Source organism: Sylvia atricapilla, chromosome Z (genome assembly GCF_009819655.1).
Source record: "Sylvia atricapilla isolate bSylAtr1 chromosome Z, bSylAtr1.pri, whole genome shotgun sequence".
Taxonomy (NCBI): Eukaryota; Metazoa; Chordata; class Aves; order Passeriformes; family Sylviidae; genus Sylvia; species Sylvia atricapilla.
In genome coordinates this window covers 79,631,312-79,646,916 of record NC_089174.1, presented here as the reverse complement: position 1 = coordinate 79,646,916, position 15,605 = coordinate 79,631,312, and the positions used below count along the sequence as shown (strand labels likewise).

The following is a 15,605-nucleotide window of genomic DNA, read 5'->3' as shown; positions in this document are numbered from 1 at the left end:
TTTTGCTGTAAGTGGTAGAAGAGCCAACAAGGAAAGGCATGCTGTTGGACCTTGTACAAACACGCCAGGAAGGACTAAGGATGCGAAGGTTGTGGGCAGCCTTAGTTGTAGCAACCAGGAGATGGTGGAACTCAAGATGATCCAATGTAGGAGAAGCAAAGCAGCAATCAAGACAAGAACCCTAAACTTCCAGAGAGCTAACTTCAGCCTCATCAAAGACCTTCTTGGTGGAATCTTAGAGGAAAAGAAGGGGGCCCAAAAAAGCTGGTCAATACTCAAGCATCATTTCCTACAAGCTCAAGACCAATGCATTCCCATGAAACAGAAATGAAGCAAAGGGAGCAGGAACCCTTTACAAATGAGGAGGGAGTTTCTAACAAATCTTAAATAGAAGAACGAAATTCATGAAATGTGGAAAAAAGGACAGGCCACATGGGAGGATGACAGGAATTGTCACAGAATGCAGGTGGGTGACAAGGAAGGCCAAAACCCACTTCCAGTTGAGTCTGTAAAGGAGTATCAAGGACAACAAGCAAGTACATCATCAACAAAAGGAGTACTAGGGAAAATGTGGGGTCACTGCTGAATCAGATAGACATCCTGGTGAAGGAAGACAGAGAGAAGGAAGAGTTACTGAATGCCTTCTTTCCTTCAGTGTTAACTGCTGAGGCCAGCCCCCAGGAATCCCAGACCTTGAGGAAAGGAGAAGGCGGCTGGAGAAAGGAAGACCTTACCCTGGTCACTGAGGATTCAACTAGACAGACTTAACATTCATAAAACCATGGGCCTTTATGGAATGTACACACAGGTGCTGAGGGAGCTAGTAGATGATGTTGCTAAGCCACTCTGCATCATCCTTGAAAAATCATAGAGAGGTGCCCAACAACCAAACAAAGGACAAAGTTAGTCTCATCTTCAAAAGGAGCATGGACAACCCTGGAAACTACTGGCCAGTCAGCCTCACCTCCATCCCTGGAAAGGTGATGGAACAGAACATTCTGGAGGCCATCACCACACATGTAGAAGAAAAGGAGGTCATCAGGATCAGTCAGCAGGGATTCCCTAAGGGGAAATGATGCTTGACCAATCTGACAGCCCTCTGTGATGGCCAGGCAGGAGGGGCAGATGAGGGGAGAGCAGTGGTTGTTGTCTGCCTCCACTTCAGCAAGGCTTTGGACACCATCTTCCATAACATCCTCAGAGGTAAGCACAGGAAACATGGTTTAGATGGATGGACAGTGAGGTGGACCAAGGACTGGCTGAATGGCAGAGCTCAGAGGGTCAGGATCAGGGCAGGAGAATCCAGGTGGAGGCCTGTAGTCAGTGGTGTTCCCCAGGGATCAGTACTGGGTCCAGTCTCACTCAACTTGTCTATCACTGGCCTGGATGAAGGGATCCAAGGTTCCTCAGCAGGTTTGCTGATGATACAACTTGGGGGGTGGCTGATACAGCTGAAGGCTCTGCTGCCTTTCAGCCAGACCTTGGTAGGCTGGAGAGTTGGACAGAGAGAACCCTGGTGAGGTTCAACAGGGGCGAGTGCAGGGTCCTGCACCTGGGGAGGAACAACCCCAAGCAGCAGCACAGGCTGGGGCTGCCCCACTGAAGGGCAGCTCTGCAGAGAAGGACCTGGGGGTCCTGGTGGGTCCCAAGGTGACAATGAGCCAGCAGTGTGCCCTTGTGGCCAGGAGGCCCAGGGGGATCCTGGGCTGCACTGGGAAGAGTGTGGCCAGCAGATCAAGGGAGCTGATCCTCCCCCTCTGCTGGGCCCTGGTGAGGCCACATCTGGACTGCTGTGTCCAGTTCTGGGCTCCTCAGTGCCAGAGAGACAAGGAGCTCCTGGAGAGTGTCCAGCAAAGGGCCACAAAGATGATGAGGGGTCTGGAGCATCTCTCTTAAGAGGAGAGACTCAGAGAGCTGGGTCTGTTTAGAGGAGAGAAGACTGAGAGGGGATCTCATCAGTGGATATAAATATCCCAAAGGTGGGTGCCAAGGGGATGGTGCCAGACTCTTTTCAGTGGTGCCCAGACACTGGACAAGAAGAAATGGTCATAAACTACTACACAAGAAATTTCACCTTAAGATGAGGAAGAACTGCTTTACATTGAGAGTGTCAGGAGCACTAGAACAGGCTGCCCAAGGAGGTCATGGAGTCTCCCTCTCTGGTGATAATCAAAACCCTGACAGAACTGTTCCTCTCTAACCTGTTCTAGGTGACCCTGCCCCGCATGAGATGATCTCCAAGGATCCCTTGTACCTGTGACTCTTCTGTGATTCTGTGAATTTAAGGCAAGAGCTTTTACAGCAATATCCTTACAAAAAAAGAGACAGAAAAATTACAGATTAAGTTTACAGGAAATAATTACATTTTAAAATGTTTAGATAACCAAACAACTGTACTTTTTACTCTTTTAATAATTATATTGACTTTTCCTAATAACAGTATTTAACAACACACAGCAACACGCGCACACTGTCATAACACAACTGCAGCCCAGGTAGCTGCAAGTATGTTCTCACACATTTTCTCTTGCCCTTTTTCTGAGACAGCCCTAGAAACTTCCATCTGGACAGTAAATCTATCCAAGTAAGTGCCAGTGCAACACTTCCTCTAAAGAATGGTTTCTAATTGGATACCATTAACAACACTGCTGAGATTAGCATTAGATCTGAGCTTCATTTCTGATGTTTCACTTGATTGCATATTCTTTGGGTGTGTATTTGTCATGTTACTAAGAGAACCTTAAGAGGGAGGAATAAATTGATTTTTAAAACTACTGCATTTGAATCTCATCCACTCCTCTTCCTTACATAAAAAAAAAAAAAAAAAAAAAAAGAAAAAGAAAAAAAAAACCACCATATAAATGCAGTGATTTTTACAATGGCAAACTGAAGTCTGAAGGAAACTGCAGGAGTCCCACAAATCTTTATGGAATATGCAAAAACCCAAGCTTCTTTAAAAGCCATGACATTGATATTTCAGTAGTTCAACACTGATGTTTTCAGATGGCTAAAAAATTCCCTTACATTATGGAATTGACACAGTTCGAATTTAATTTTTCTCATTTTTAATTAAATACATAGCCAGAAATACAAAATATTTATCCCAATAGGATACTGAAGTGAACTCCATCCCCCACTAGCAACGTAGGTTTTTTTTAAATATGCAGTGGAAATAATCACAGCTACTATATACCTAATAATCACAGCTATTTGGTACAGCTAACTGGAACCAAGCTACTTCAAAACTGCTTTGCTTTCCGAATCCACTAATTTCTACATCAAATAACCTCATTTTCCTTCATTGCTAGGGTGAAAAAGATACATGGGAACAAATTCCTGATTTTCAATAAAAAGAAAAAAAAATTAAATACACAGAGCAACCAGACTAAAAGATACCAAGTTTCTGGCAGAGGTAAAAAACCATAAAAAACAGCTCATGCTTCAGGTTTAGTTTTTTGCGGGATTACTACTGTATGAGAAAATATTTTGTATTGCATACAGTCAACAAGTATTCCAGCAGAAAGAAAGAGATGCTGTCTTAATTCCTCTAGTTAAACCACCATAGTCAAAGATATGAATGAGCACAGTGGAAGTGAAGGCAAGAGGCATTGCTAGTCATTTGCCCATAGGAAGCAACAAACCGCATGGTGCAGCAAGCGCAGCTGAGGCAGTGCAGCAACAGCACAGATTATTAGCTCAGTGGAGAATGCCAAAGCACACAAAGCCTATAGCATTGCAGGCTACACAAAAGGTTAGAAAACACAAGCATGTGCACATGCTTCTCTCTACTTAAGCATATGCTGTTTATAGAAATGTTAGATAAAATATGCAGATTTTGTATCCTTTGAACCAGGATTTTATACTCTCAAAACTATAGTCATTGAGGAGTCAATATTTATTAGCATTTCCACAGTCTGAGCAGCACTATTAATAAAATCGTAGCAGATGGAAGCTGCTGTCATATGCTGTTGGGTTTGGTTTGTTTTTTTTTTTTCTATGAGGGCATGAGGGGGACTAGGCAATAACAGTTCCTCCACAGGAATTCATATAGACCTTCTGATGACTAAATATTCTATTGGGTACTCTTTTTATCCATAAAAAATACTCTACAAACCCTTACAATATGAGGCAAGAGCAAGTTAGTGCCATCTGCACTGGCATCATTTAATAAAGAAAAAAGCTGATTCTGAATATGTGTTGTTTTTCCGTAGAGCTTTGAAAGCAAATCAAACTTTGTCTTGTTAACACTTTTCACATTTTTATATATGCTCTCTAGCTAAAAAACATTAACACAGCAGTTAGAGAGAAAGTATATGATATTATGTATGTTTAGGTTTTAGAACAGCAAACCAAAAAGGACAGTAGGAGGCTCAACAAAAATTTTTAGCCTTTTTTTCAAGCACCTTTTATCCAAGTTTTCAAAAAATATATGCTTATTATTTCTAAGAACTTAAATAAATTACAAAAACCAGTATTCTAAAGTTCTCAAGCCAAAACACTTAATAATGCACATTGAGCTTTAAGATAGAATTATTTTCCTTTTCCATATATTGCCCTTTCTATATATGTACACAAATATGTACATGTATATAATTTACTTAGGTCTTGAACAGATATTCAGAGCTTAAAAAAAACTGCCTTCAAAGTAGCAGGTTTGATAGCATGAGATACGATGCAGAATAAAATTCAAGTGCTCTGAAGGCAATTATAACAGAATATTAATAAATAAGAGGATTTCTATTTTAACAGATTAGGCAGTTGGTCCAGAGGAAAGAAAAATAATGTACTTACCACTGTGTTACTTTCTTCTCCCTGCTGCTTCTTCCCTGAGCCTTCAAAGTCAACATTCTGTTTAAGACAAAGGGACAATTTTTAGTCAGCCTTATCACTACTAGGTAAGAACAAACTAATATTTTATTCTATCATCTTGGATTTTTTTTCTGGCTTTCACAGTTTTGGTTTTGTTAAAAGAAAAGCTGTGCATGTGTGTGAACAACAGCTTGAATATTTCAGAGTACTTGAAAGACTTCCAAGACAGCAAAACTGCATATGTTCTTTTAAAACAGATAATTCTTCTGGGTACAAAACATTGCTTTTTACCCTGTTTTTATTTTAAAGCACTCTGCCTACACAGTCGTTTCATTTTTACCTCCTTTGTAGTTACTATATTAAAATATTAAGTATCACACAGATTTCTCTTGCACACAGTTCTGAAGAATTCTAAGAAAAAACGCAGCAAAAATTAACCAAAGATTAAAAGAGTACAGTTTTGCATTGTTAACTTCAGGATTTTTTTTGAAAGTTGCCACACTTTTTATAAGGCATAACAGATGTCTGACGCTAACCTCACTGAAGTAGAACAATTAAAAACAAACAAAAGCATCCAGTGTTTTTGACTGAACACACACAAAACTACTGGCTGCACTGATGGGAAGGATTAATTTGCTTCCAACAAAGGCAGAAGTAAAACAGACCTTCAGAGGGATTAAATGTCACTGTAGTCAGACGGATCATCTAACTGAGCACAAAGTTATGTAGAGCAGATAGCAAGCTAAGTCAAGCAGAGTATAATCTGTCAAATTTTCAGTATCTAGAAAAGAATTTAAACTGCGGGGATCACAGGTAATAGCTTCATTCAAAGGATTTGCCTATAAATGAAACTATAGAATTGGCCCACCATGAAATAAATAAATAGATCCTGAAAGACATTTAAAATCAACTTGTTCCAGGACAAAAGCAAGTTCCTTGTTTTGCAGTAAGAAACAGGACAATGAACTCCCAACAGAAGTCGGGACTGCCATAGCAGGATCGCACTACAATCAACTTTTGCACATCACATGTCGTATTTCTCATTTGGGAGTCACTGGTGTCAGCTTCTGCATTCATACCAAATGGACTCCAGTGCACTACACTGCATGCATCCTTACATTTATTTTCAACAGATGAGCATCCAAGACATGCAACTAGCAAGGGGTAAAAGTAAAGCCACAAGCCTTTCAAGTTCCCTACTGGAAAAAAAAAAATCCTAATAATTTAGCCAGCCTCAGAAACACAGAACAAAACCCCTCAAGACAATTAAAAATATCAAGAAAGACATCAGCAACCAAACCAGATCTGAAACCTGGGCTATTAGAGGAGTCAGTCAAATTGCCATGGCTGCATGCTTCTTTCCCACAGCACTTTGCTCCTACTGCAAAACTATGTGATCTTTACAAAAGCTATTTCAGAGGCACTGTACACAAACTCCCAAACTGAAGAAATGAGGTCTGCAATAGTTTTGCTAGGACAAGCAGAACTCATCCAGAGAACACAACAGTGCAGAGCTGGATCTGACAAAGAGACAGTCAGGTGATTGTGCCTCTGAAGAATAAAGACCTAAGGTCAAGAGTCTACAGGCAAAGCATTCACAATAGAAAAATTATCAAAGAAATAGCTAGCCCCATAATCATCACAAAAACAATAAACAAGAAGGGATTACTCTTGCATCACTTCCTGACACCTGTTTCACTGCCTCTGTTGAAATGCCTAAAAGAATAAAATCCAGTGGTAGAGAGTCATTACCATTTTAACTGTTTGCAGACTTCCAACCCAAGCAGATGGAACTCATCCAGTTCCATACACCCAGAGGCAATAACAGAGCAAGTGTTTGCATCAGGGGAAGAATATACAACACTACCTGGATATTTCAGGTCATGCTACTTTAGAGATTCAGCAGCTACACAAGTCTCTGAACAAGAGACAACAGTTACAAAACCAAACAAAAGCAATGAACTCAGCACAACTTATGTTTCCATAATATCACTTGAAACTGTGACATTGAGTCACACAACTTTAAGCCTCTACAGCTAAGGATATGCTGTAACTACAATTGCAAGTATGATGATGAGTTTCCAATAGCAGAAACCTCCTATCAGAACAGTTTGCCTGAAAGTACAACCACCTCTCTAAGGAAATAAACTGGGATATTTGGAGGAGCTCAAAGGAACCATGCACCAGAACTGCAGAAGTCTAGAAGACAAGGGGCCAATGTGTTTGTCTCACACACCAATATCAGGGTGGCTGTGGCACCAGCCAAGGACTGTAGGGAACAACAGCCAAGGACTGTTGGCAGTAACACTGTGAGAAAGAACAAGATGTGACTGGACAAGGGGCCATACAGAGGTAGGACAGCTCTTTTCTGGGACAAAGGTCTTTGATTTACCTCCTGGAGATAAGCACAGCTCAGTACAGCACAAACAGAGAAATGAGGTGGAGAAGCAGGCACAGAATGTATGGGGAGAGTAAGGCCACCAAAGCACCAAAGCCCTCTGACCCATTTCCACAAGGACCTGGAAGAATGGACTGTGAGTGGTAAGTAATTTGCATAGCAGGCGTGACACTTAACTCCAGGGCAGGGAAAGCTTATCTATCAATAGGTATCCTCATCTAAACCCAGGCAGTAGGCCCCAGCATATACCATCAGCTGAACTGATGCTGCAGCCAGGACTGGTAAACTCTTTCTTTCCTTCCTCCTTCCATTTCTTTCTCCCCCCCTTTAATTCATCTCTCTCTCTTCCCTTACACCCTACTCCTTTATCCAAAATCCTGCGCCATGTGCTTACATAAGAGGCCAGGGTACTAACATACCAATTTCCAAGCCAAGTGTGTAATTCACTAATAAAACTTCATAAGCTTTTCTTTATCATGACTTCTCATTCCTTTCAACCAATGAGTATCTACAAATCTTGGGTGTTCCCTTCCCCCTAAGGTTGTAACACCACAAAGACCTCAGCTAGTTTAGGTCACCGCTTTTCTAGTTGCTTTGCAGAAGTATTAAAGCTGCTTTAGATGAGTGGTGCCAAATTATCTCAAGGTAAAAATACCTAAGGAAATCTTATTTAACTGTACTCTAGAACATTATATCAATCACATCAGACTGAGTCTCAATATGTTCCTGTAACCAAAAAGCTCTAGTACTCAGTTTTATGCAGAGAGTACCAGGGGGAGCTATCTTACATATCCATCCTGTTCTTACTCCTTCTTAATTCTACTAGAAAATGCTTGCCAGATTGACTGCCAGTCTGACACAGAACAGCCATCCCAAACACTGTACTCCAGGAGTTGCTCATAAACTAAGTGAGCAAGTATTTCTCATTCCATTGAAGTATTTCAGTTCTAACTTACCACTGGCTTTAGCCTACAGAGGGTGAAAACAAGGACAGAAGGCAGCCTAAGAAAAATAGTGAAAGACTGTCTGAGCAGTCAGGGATCAGGTTAGGAAAAAGCACTGGTAAAATCAAACTTGGCCAGGGGCATCAAGGGCAACAAGAAAAGATTCCATAAGATGGTTTCTTTACCATACAGAGGGAATTGGACAAATTTCAGAAGCAGGTCTGCAAGAACCTCAAAGTAAACAAGGCCAAATGCAAGGTGCCACACCTGGGTCACAGCAATCCAAGCCACGAAGACAGACTCAGTGAGAGCAGTCCTGTCAAGAAGGACTTAAGGGTTCTCCTGGATAAAAAGGCTGGACAACAGTGTGTGCTCACAGCCCACAAAGCCAACTGTATCCTGGTCTGTATCAAAACAGCAGCCAAGGGAGGTGATTCTCTCTCTCTCCTCTGCTCTTGTAACATCCCACCAGGAGTACTGTGTCCAGTGCAAGAAATTCTTTACCATGAGGGCAATGAGGGACTGGAACAGATTGCCCAGGGAAGTGTGGATGCTGTATCTTTGCAAGTGACCACAAAAGGAGGGTGTGACCTTGATGATCCTTAAGGTTCTTTCCTTAAAGAAGGAAAGTGATTTCTATTTTTTTTCTAAAGGCACATGGGTGATAAAAAGAAGACTCTGAAAATGTGGGTCCCCTCCAAAGGAAATGGAAGAACTGGTTACCTGGGACATGAAGAAGGCCAAAGCAGTCAATTACTTTTTAATCTCAGTCTTCACCAGCAAGTTCTCCAACCACCTCACTAGAGCTGCAGAAGGCAAAGGCAGGGACCAGAAGAATAGAGAACTACCTGCTGTAGAATATCTGGTTTGAGACCATCCAAGTGAATGTGAAGTTCAGGCCCATAGGACCGACCTGGTGAGGTAAATCCATAGATCCTGAAGGAACTGACAAAGGAAGTAGATAAGCCACTACCTATCAAATTTGAGAAGTTGTAGAAGTTGTAATGATTGGGAAAAGGACATATAACCACATTTTTAAAAAGGAAAAATAAAGACACATGGAATTTACAAGTCAGTCAGGTCTCACCCCACTGCTCATAAAGATCATGGAGGAGATCCTAAAATTCTGTTAAGGGTCACAGAAAACAAGGAGGTGGTTTGTGACCAGCTTGTCTTCAGTAAGCAGAAGTCATGTCTGACAAATGTGGCTGCCTTCTGCAATGGGGATACAGTTCACTTCAAATCCTCAGAATTCTTTCAGCTGCTTTTGGAGATCAACTTTGAAAGAATACTGACATACCCAGAATATGTAGCAAACTTCCACACAACAGATCAAGATATTGGGTTATACTTCAGTACAATGAATGAGGCCCAAGCAATTTTTAATTTCTACAAACTGTTTAAGGAAACAAAAACCAAACCAAAAATAAAACAAAAACCAAAAACAAACAAACAAGCAAGTGCAAGAGAGAGCGGGTAAACCAAAACATGCTCCTCATTTCAGAAAGGGTTGTGTTGGGAAAGATGGGGCAGGAAGGGCTTATGGATATGATTGTCTGGTAAGAAATACTGGAGATATAAAATCTGTGAGTGAAATAGAAATGAAGGCCAGCTTTGAGATGTGGGCACGGCAGGCAGGAGGACGGTGATTAACTGGAGATAAGTTAAAGGACAGCAAACAAAAGGACCCAAGAATGCAGTCCGTCTCCACCCTGCCAAGGCATCAAGGAAAAAGTAGATAAGAAAAGTAGTCTTTAGAGTTTAGAATGTAGGATGATATGGTAATTTAGTAGTTCTCACAGGTTGCCTGCAAAGTTTGTAGGTTTTGTATCTTGTGCCAGTTGGTCACTGTAAATTAGAATATTCAACACAAAAGAAGATATAATGTATTGTAACAAGGTCCTTGCTCTCTTACCTCTTGCTCCTTCCCCTCTCGCCGCTCTCCTTTTTCCCTGCTCTTATTTCCTGCGCTCTATTACTTCTCTTGCCTCTTCTCTCATTCTCTTGCCCACTCTCTCCCTCTGCTTCTTCTACCTCCCTCTCTCCTATCGTCCTGACCCTGGCACTCTTCTTACCTCCCTTGCCTCATACCCCCTCTCTCATTAAGGAGAAAGAGATGCCATACTGCACCACTAAAATCTGTCTAGTAAACCAAGAACAATTTTAGGGCAAGGAGATCAGTTGTTTTTGTGCCCTTTGAAATGGGGATGAGGAAGATGAGGGGTTAAAAAGCAGACTGAGGAAGAGCAACTGTATGCACCATTGGTATCACTGTAAAAGACGACTTTGCCTGCCAAAGGATACCCATAATCAGACTTAGAGTTTTTGAAGTATCAGGGGAGTACACGAAGATGTGCATAATCATTTCATACACAATGATAATAAGTAAGTTTTACTGTCAGTGTTTACTGGCAAGATTCTAATTCACAACCTGCCACATCAGAGGGAAATGTGTGCCTTACAGTGAGCTAACTTGAACAAACAAAACAACATAAGATTTTGATTGAGGAAACAAAAGATAAACACAGCTGAGAAAATATTTATCTCTAGACAGTATACCTTTTGAAATTAAACATACTTTGCACAAAGTAGAAAGGCCTGTAGACCACAGACAGCTTAGTTCATCTCAGATTCCCAGACTGGAGAACAAGGAGGGATAAGAGAGAAGGATCAGGGAGACACGAAGGACCCAGAGATCACTCAAAACCAAATCCATCTTGCTTTTCCTGGAAGCAAATGTTGTCATCCTGTCCCACTGTTTCTTCTAGTTTCAGTATCTGAACCAAAGTCAGATACTTAAAGTAAAGCAAAGAAACACTGAATGGTCTTGTTGACAGAAATCTACCAAGTGTCAGGGGGCAGAACTATCTTTCTACTGATTTTGGATGGCCAAGTCTAGGATGTTAATTATGAAACATTACCTCAAGCAGCATGAGACTGACCTACTTGAGAATTTGTTATACCTCCCAGTACCAATGCTGTCACAGCTGCTGACAACCAGAATCCTTTAATGCTGGAAGAGGACAGCTGATGGCACATTCTAAGCAGGCACAAAGGTTCACATTTGCTTCCAGAATGCCCCAAAATAACCTGCTGCTGTACTGCAGGGGACATGCAGTTCAAAAGTGTTCTGCCAAGGGCAACGGGTATGCTTACCAACATATGGAATGCAAAAGGCACTGTGATAGGTCCCTGGACTGGATTACTTGCTATATTACTTACATTTTAATAATAAGAGTTTCACTGTTCTGCCAGATTATCTACAGCTCTATGAGAGGTCTTTTAAACTACCTTAAAACTTAATTGGACTGGTTAGAGTGCAACAAAGTGAAATTTTGTTATTTACAATATCTCAAGAGCGCTTTTTGCACAACACAGTTAAGGAAACATCTTCATCCCTGTACACATACAAATGAATCACAGTTGCTGGATTTTGTGGTTCACTACTTTTCCTTGGGGAAGCTGGTCAGAAAAGGGTCTCATAGGCATAAATGAAGATTGCACCTGTGACCTCAATTTTTTTAAAGGCAGCATTTCCACCTCTGTGGACATAGCTACAAAAACCTTGTCTAAGCATTCTGAATGGAAATTGTGGTTTTGCAACAAAGCAAACATACCTAGACCTAGGAAAATTGTCTGGCGTTCAAAACTTCCTTTTATAACAGTGCAGTTAATGCAGAATGACCAGTATGTCTGCATTTCATCTCACCAGTGAAAAACTGCTATAATGCACATGGGCCAGACTGGAGGAGTTTCAGACCTCATCAAACTGCAAAAAATCATTTACAAATCAAGATGTTTCCCGAAGTGCAAGCCTGGCATATATCCTCTGAAAAGTTATTCTATAATATAAAGAACAAAATACCAAGCTGTTATTAAGCATAAACAGTTAGATCTACAACATCCTCAGAAGGCATAGCTATTGCAGGTAAGAATCACATTGCGACTTTTAATTGCCTCTAAATCCCATATTCTCCAGAGTATCAGTAAGACATAGCAGTATTTTACTTTCTTTCCCCAAGCACTGAGAACTGCAGAATGATGGAGGTTCTCAGGCACCTCTCCAGATCATGTGGTCTAACTCAACACCTCAGCCTACCACATCAGAGCAAACCAACATTAGATGCTGCAAAGTCCAACTCCACTTTTGAGTTAAGGTCAATGTCAGTTTGTAAAAAAGGAAGCAGATCAGTTGGATTATTTGGTAACATTTCCAGAGGAGAAAGATGAGACTCAGTGTTTTTTGTTAACCATGGTGGTACATGTTTCTGTGCCACTCTAGCAAAATTGTCTAGTCAATGTAATTACTATCTTAGCTAGCTGTTTTCCAAGTCTTACTAAAGCAACTGAACAATTACATATTGATTCAATCATACATGAATGCATTATGTAAAATGTTCCAGCTCACATTAAAAAAAAAAAAAAGGTATCAGGCAAATCTCTGCAGAACGAAGACGGTTTATATCAATATAATCTGCTTTACAGGAAAGTAGAGTTTGTTTTCACAGACTTACAATTTATTAAAATCTATAAACCAAGGTTGCTTCCCAGAATGGTAAATGTGAGGAGATTAAACTGTTACTGTATGCTGTTCATAATCATTCTGCTTAAGGCATTACTAATGTTTACTGTTTCTGTTACTTGATGCCCTCACATTAGCTCAAGTAACCAGACACCAAGACAGAAAGGAAAACACAGAATACAGAAACAACACTGGCTTTCTACTCCCAATTTAATGCTAGAAATTAAAATTTTAGGAAGGCTTTAAATCATTACAATTCATGGCATCCTTAAGCACTGATTTAATACACACCTCTTAACACAAAATAAGCAAGTTTAATGATCTCTTCATAACAACTTAATTCTTGTCTTTGAAGTACACAATATAGCAGTGCCTGACTTTAAAAAAATACAGAAAAAAAACACCAGAAAACAAAAAACAAACAAAACCCAAACAAACACCAAAAAACCCCATGCACGACAGAAAACTACCAGAGGTGGTTTTGGAGACCACTTATTTTGACCTCACAGATCATTCTTAGGGACAAAACCCCAACACATTTCAGAGTAACAACAGTCTGTACCCTGTGCAGTGACTAAAAGCCAGCAGCTGTGCCAAGCTACACACTCAGGTCTTTTGTTAGTGGTAACAGAAACAGTCCAACTTGATTCAATATGGGAATTAAAAGGGAAAAAGTGACTTTTAAAAAGAGTGTTTTCACAACTTTCACACAAGCTTCAGCCATTTCAAAGATTTCCACTGCTACCAACAGAATTGACATTAACTTTTGAGAGAACTGAACATACCTATGTGACATCAGGAGGCCAATTAGCACCACAAACAATGTGACACAAGCACTCAGTATAACAAGAGAGACTGCAAATCAAAGAGAAAACTCTTTAGATCTGGTGCCCTCACCCTTTGGTCCTAAGTGGCCCTGTTCCTTTTCACCCCTGCCCCCATTCATTCTCTAGTTTCCCATCTGCACATGGATCCTAGACAGTGACCACTCCAAAAAGTCAAAGCCTTTTCAGTCCTATTGTTGTTAGCCACAGTAAACGTGATCAGAATTCAGCCTTTTTTTTTTTTTTTCACTGCAGAAAAAGATAGACTGATGATTGGAAAGATGAGGAATGTGGAAAATTTGGCAAACAAGTGACTAAGAGAATAAGAATACATGTGACAGAATATACCGATTCCATCAGTAGTAATATTTATAAACACAAAACTCAGTCATATGTACACACTAAACAACAGCAGAATGTACACTGCTGTTTCTATAAAAGACATATTCGATCAAAAAATTAAGTAGGTGGTTATCTTGTATTATGCTATTATCATGATCCTTGGTTCTTTTTGCCCACTGCCATTCATCAGATAAACCCTTCTTCCTCCCCATTTCATCACACCCACATCTTTTATTAGATAATAAAATACTTCAGGGAGGGACATATCTAATTTTATTCATGCAGTATTTCAGAAATATGGCACCATGTCTTATAGAGACCATGGGCATGTATAAAATCCTGATGGCAGCCAACACCCACACTTGTGTGCAAACAGCACTTGTCTAAATATTGCCATAAGTAGATACTGACTAACAGATAACATGTAAACTACTTAATATGACGGGAAAAAAAGGGATCTAGATACTTAAGCAGACGTGTCCAAGCATGAGAGAAAGCACAGGGAATAAAAACCTGTACATTCAATGCTCCAATATGTGAAACTTAAATCAAATAACTCCTGGGACAAGTCCTCCATCTGAATGAACCCAAGACTGTCACAGACTGCACATTCTTGTTCTGAAAGACAAACAACCTAAGGGTCAAGTCCTCTTGGACAGGGTCTGAGTTTAGGTTTCCAACACTTCAGATGAACCACCTATTGTTTTAAACCCCAACAGTAAGACCAATAAAGATAGCATATATCTCTCCATTTCAAACCTAGGCAGTCAGATATATTTTCAATATATCTCTTGTATCAGGTGGATACTCTGCCAGTTATAACATGGGTTATGCACAAAATCAAATCCTAGAGCTGTTTCAAACTATCAAAATACAGATGGTTGTGGCATAATTCAGACTGCAATTATTACCAATTCTGAGAATGTTTATGGCATCAAATGTCTGAATTAATTTTGTGCCTGTGGCCTTTTATGGCCACTGGCTGGTCCAGGAGATACTGCAACACAGTTTGAACAGCTGAAAGTTTTATACTTGAAATTATCAAATTATGCATAAAATACTGAATTCTTAGAACTAATGAGACCTACATTTTCTTAATATGTTATGAAATTTGTATTAGGAATTGGATGAATCCTTTTACATTTCTCATAGTTCCGAAACATAATTTTATAGCATAACAGACATTTCATATTTAAATTGTCTCGAAAAGACAAGAAACTAACAGCAAACAGTTGCTATAATTGTATACTTAATTATAGATCTCACACTACCAGCCAAGTCATTGTTAGGGTATGTAAATTCCTGAGTTCTCTTCCCTTTCAGGGCAGAGGTGAGCAGTGCTTGTCAAGCAACACTTAGAGCTATTTTTAGATATCATTTCCCCCCAACATGTGTAGAGGTATAGCCTTCCAATTAAAAATTGCTCTGATGAACCTTTTCCTTCCTTCTGCATTTTTGTTCCCCGCTGCTTCACAAAAATTTAATTAGGAGACATCACTGACCAGTTTGATTACAAATATAATCAGCAATCTGACAACATGCTTGCAAAATTGCTAAATATTCATAGCCATGAAGGAAATTAACTTCAGCTGTGCCCTTAACATGCCAAGTGAGACAAAAATATTTGTGTTGTTATTGCTTGTCTGAGTGTGTTTAGACAAAAAAGGAACTATCAGATACTTGTTATAGCTCCAATTGTCTATTATTGCACCCACCACCCTGAAATTTAGTGTTGTCTATAAACAGTAACAAAACCACCATGAGGA

The 15,605-nt window shown here is 40.1% G+C and overlaps 1 protein-coding gene across 7 annotated transcripts in view; it reads right to left on the bottom strand.

Moving 5' to 3' along the window:
- Positions 1-15,605, bottom strand: part of ERBIN (erbb2 interacting protein) — a 117,475-nt gene that overhangs the window by 71,297 nt on the left and 30,573 nt on the right. For 4 of the 7 annotated variants that reach the window (XM_066338995.1, XM_066338993.1, XM_066338996.1 and 1 more), the window contains exons 1-2: positions 8,875-8,946; positions 4,792-4,848 (exon numbers count right to left, since the gene is read on the bottom strand). In XM_066338995.1, the coding sequence (XP_066195092.1) occupies positions 4,792-4,848; positions 8,875-8,883 (66 nt within the window). In that variant the 5' untranslated portion in view covers positions 8,884-8,946. Of the gene's footprint in view, positions 1-4,791; positions 4,849-8,874; positions 8,948-15,605 lie in introns of those variants that run through there. The other 3 variants (XM_066338998.1, XM_066338994.1, XM_066338992.1) reach the window with 2 other exon arrangements.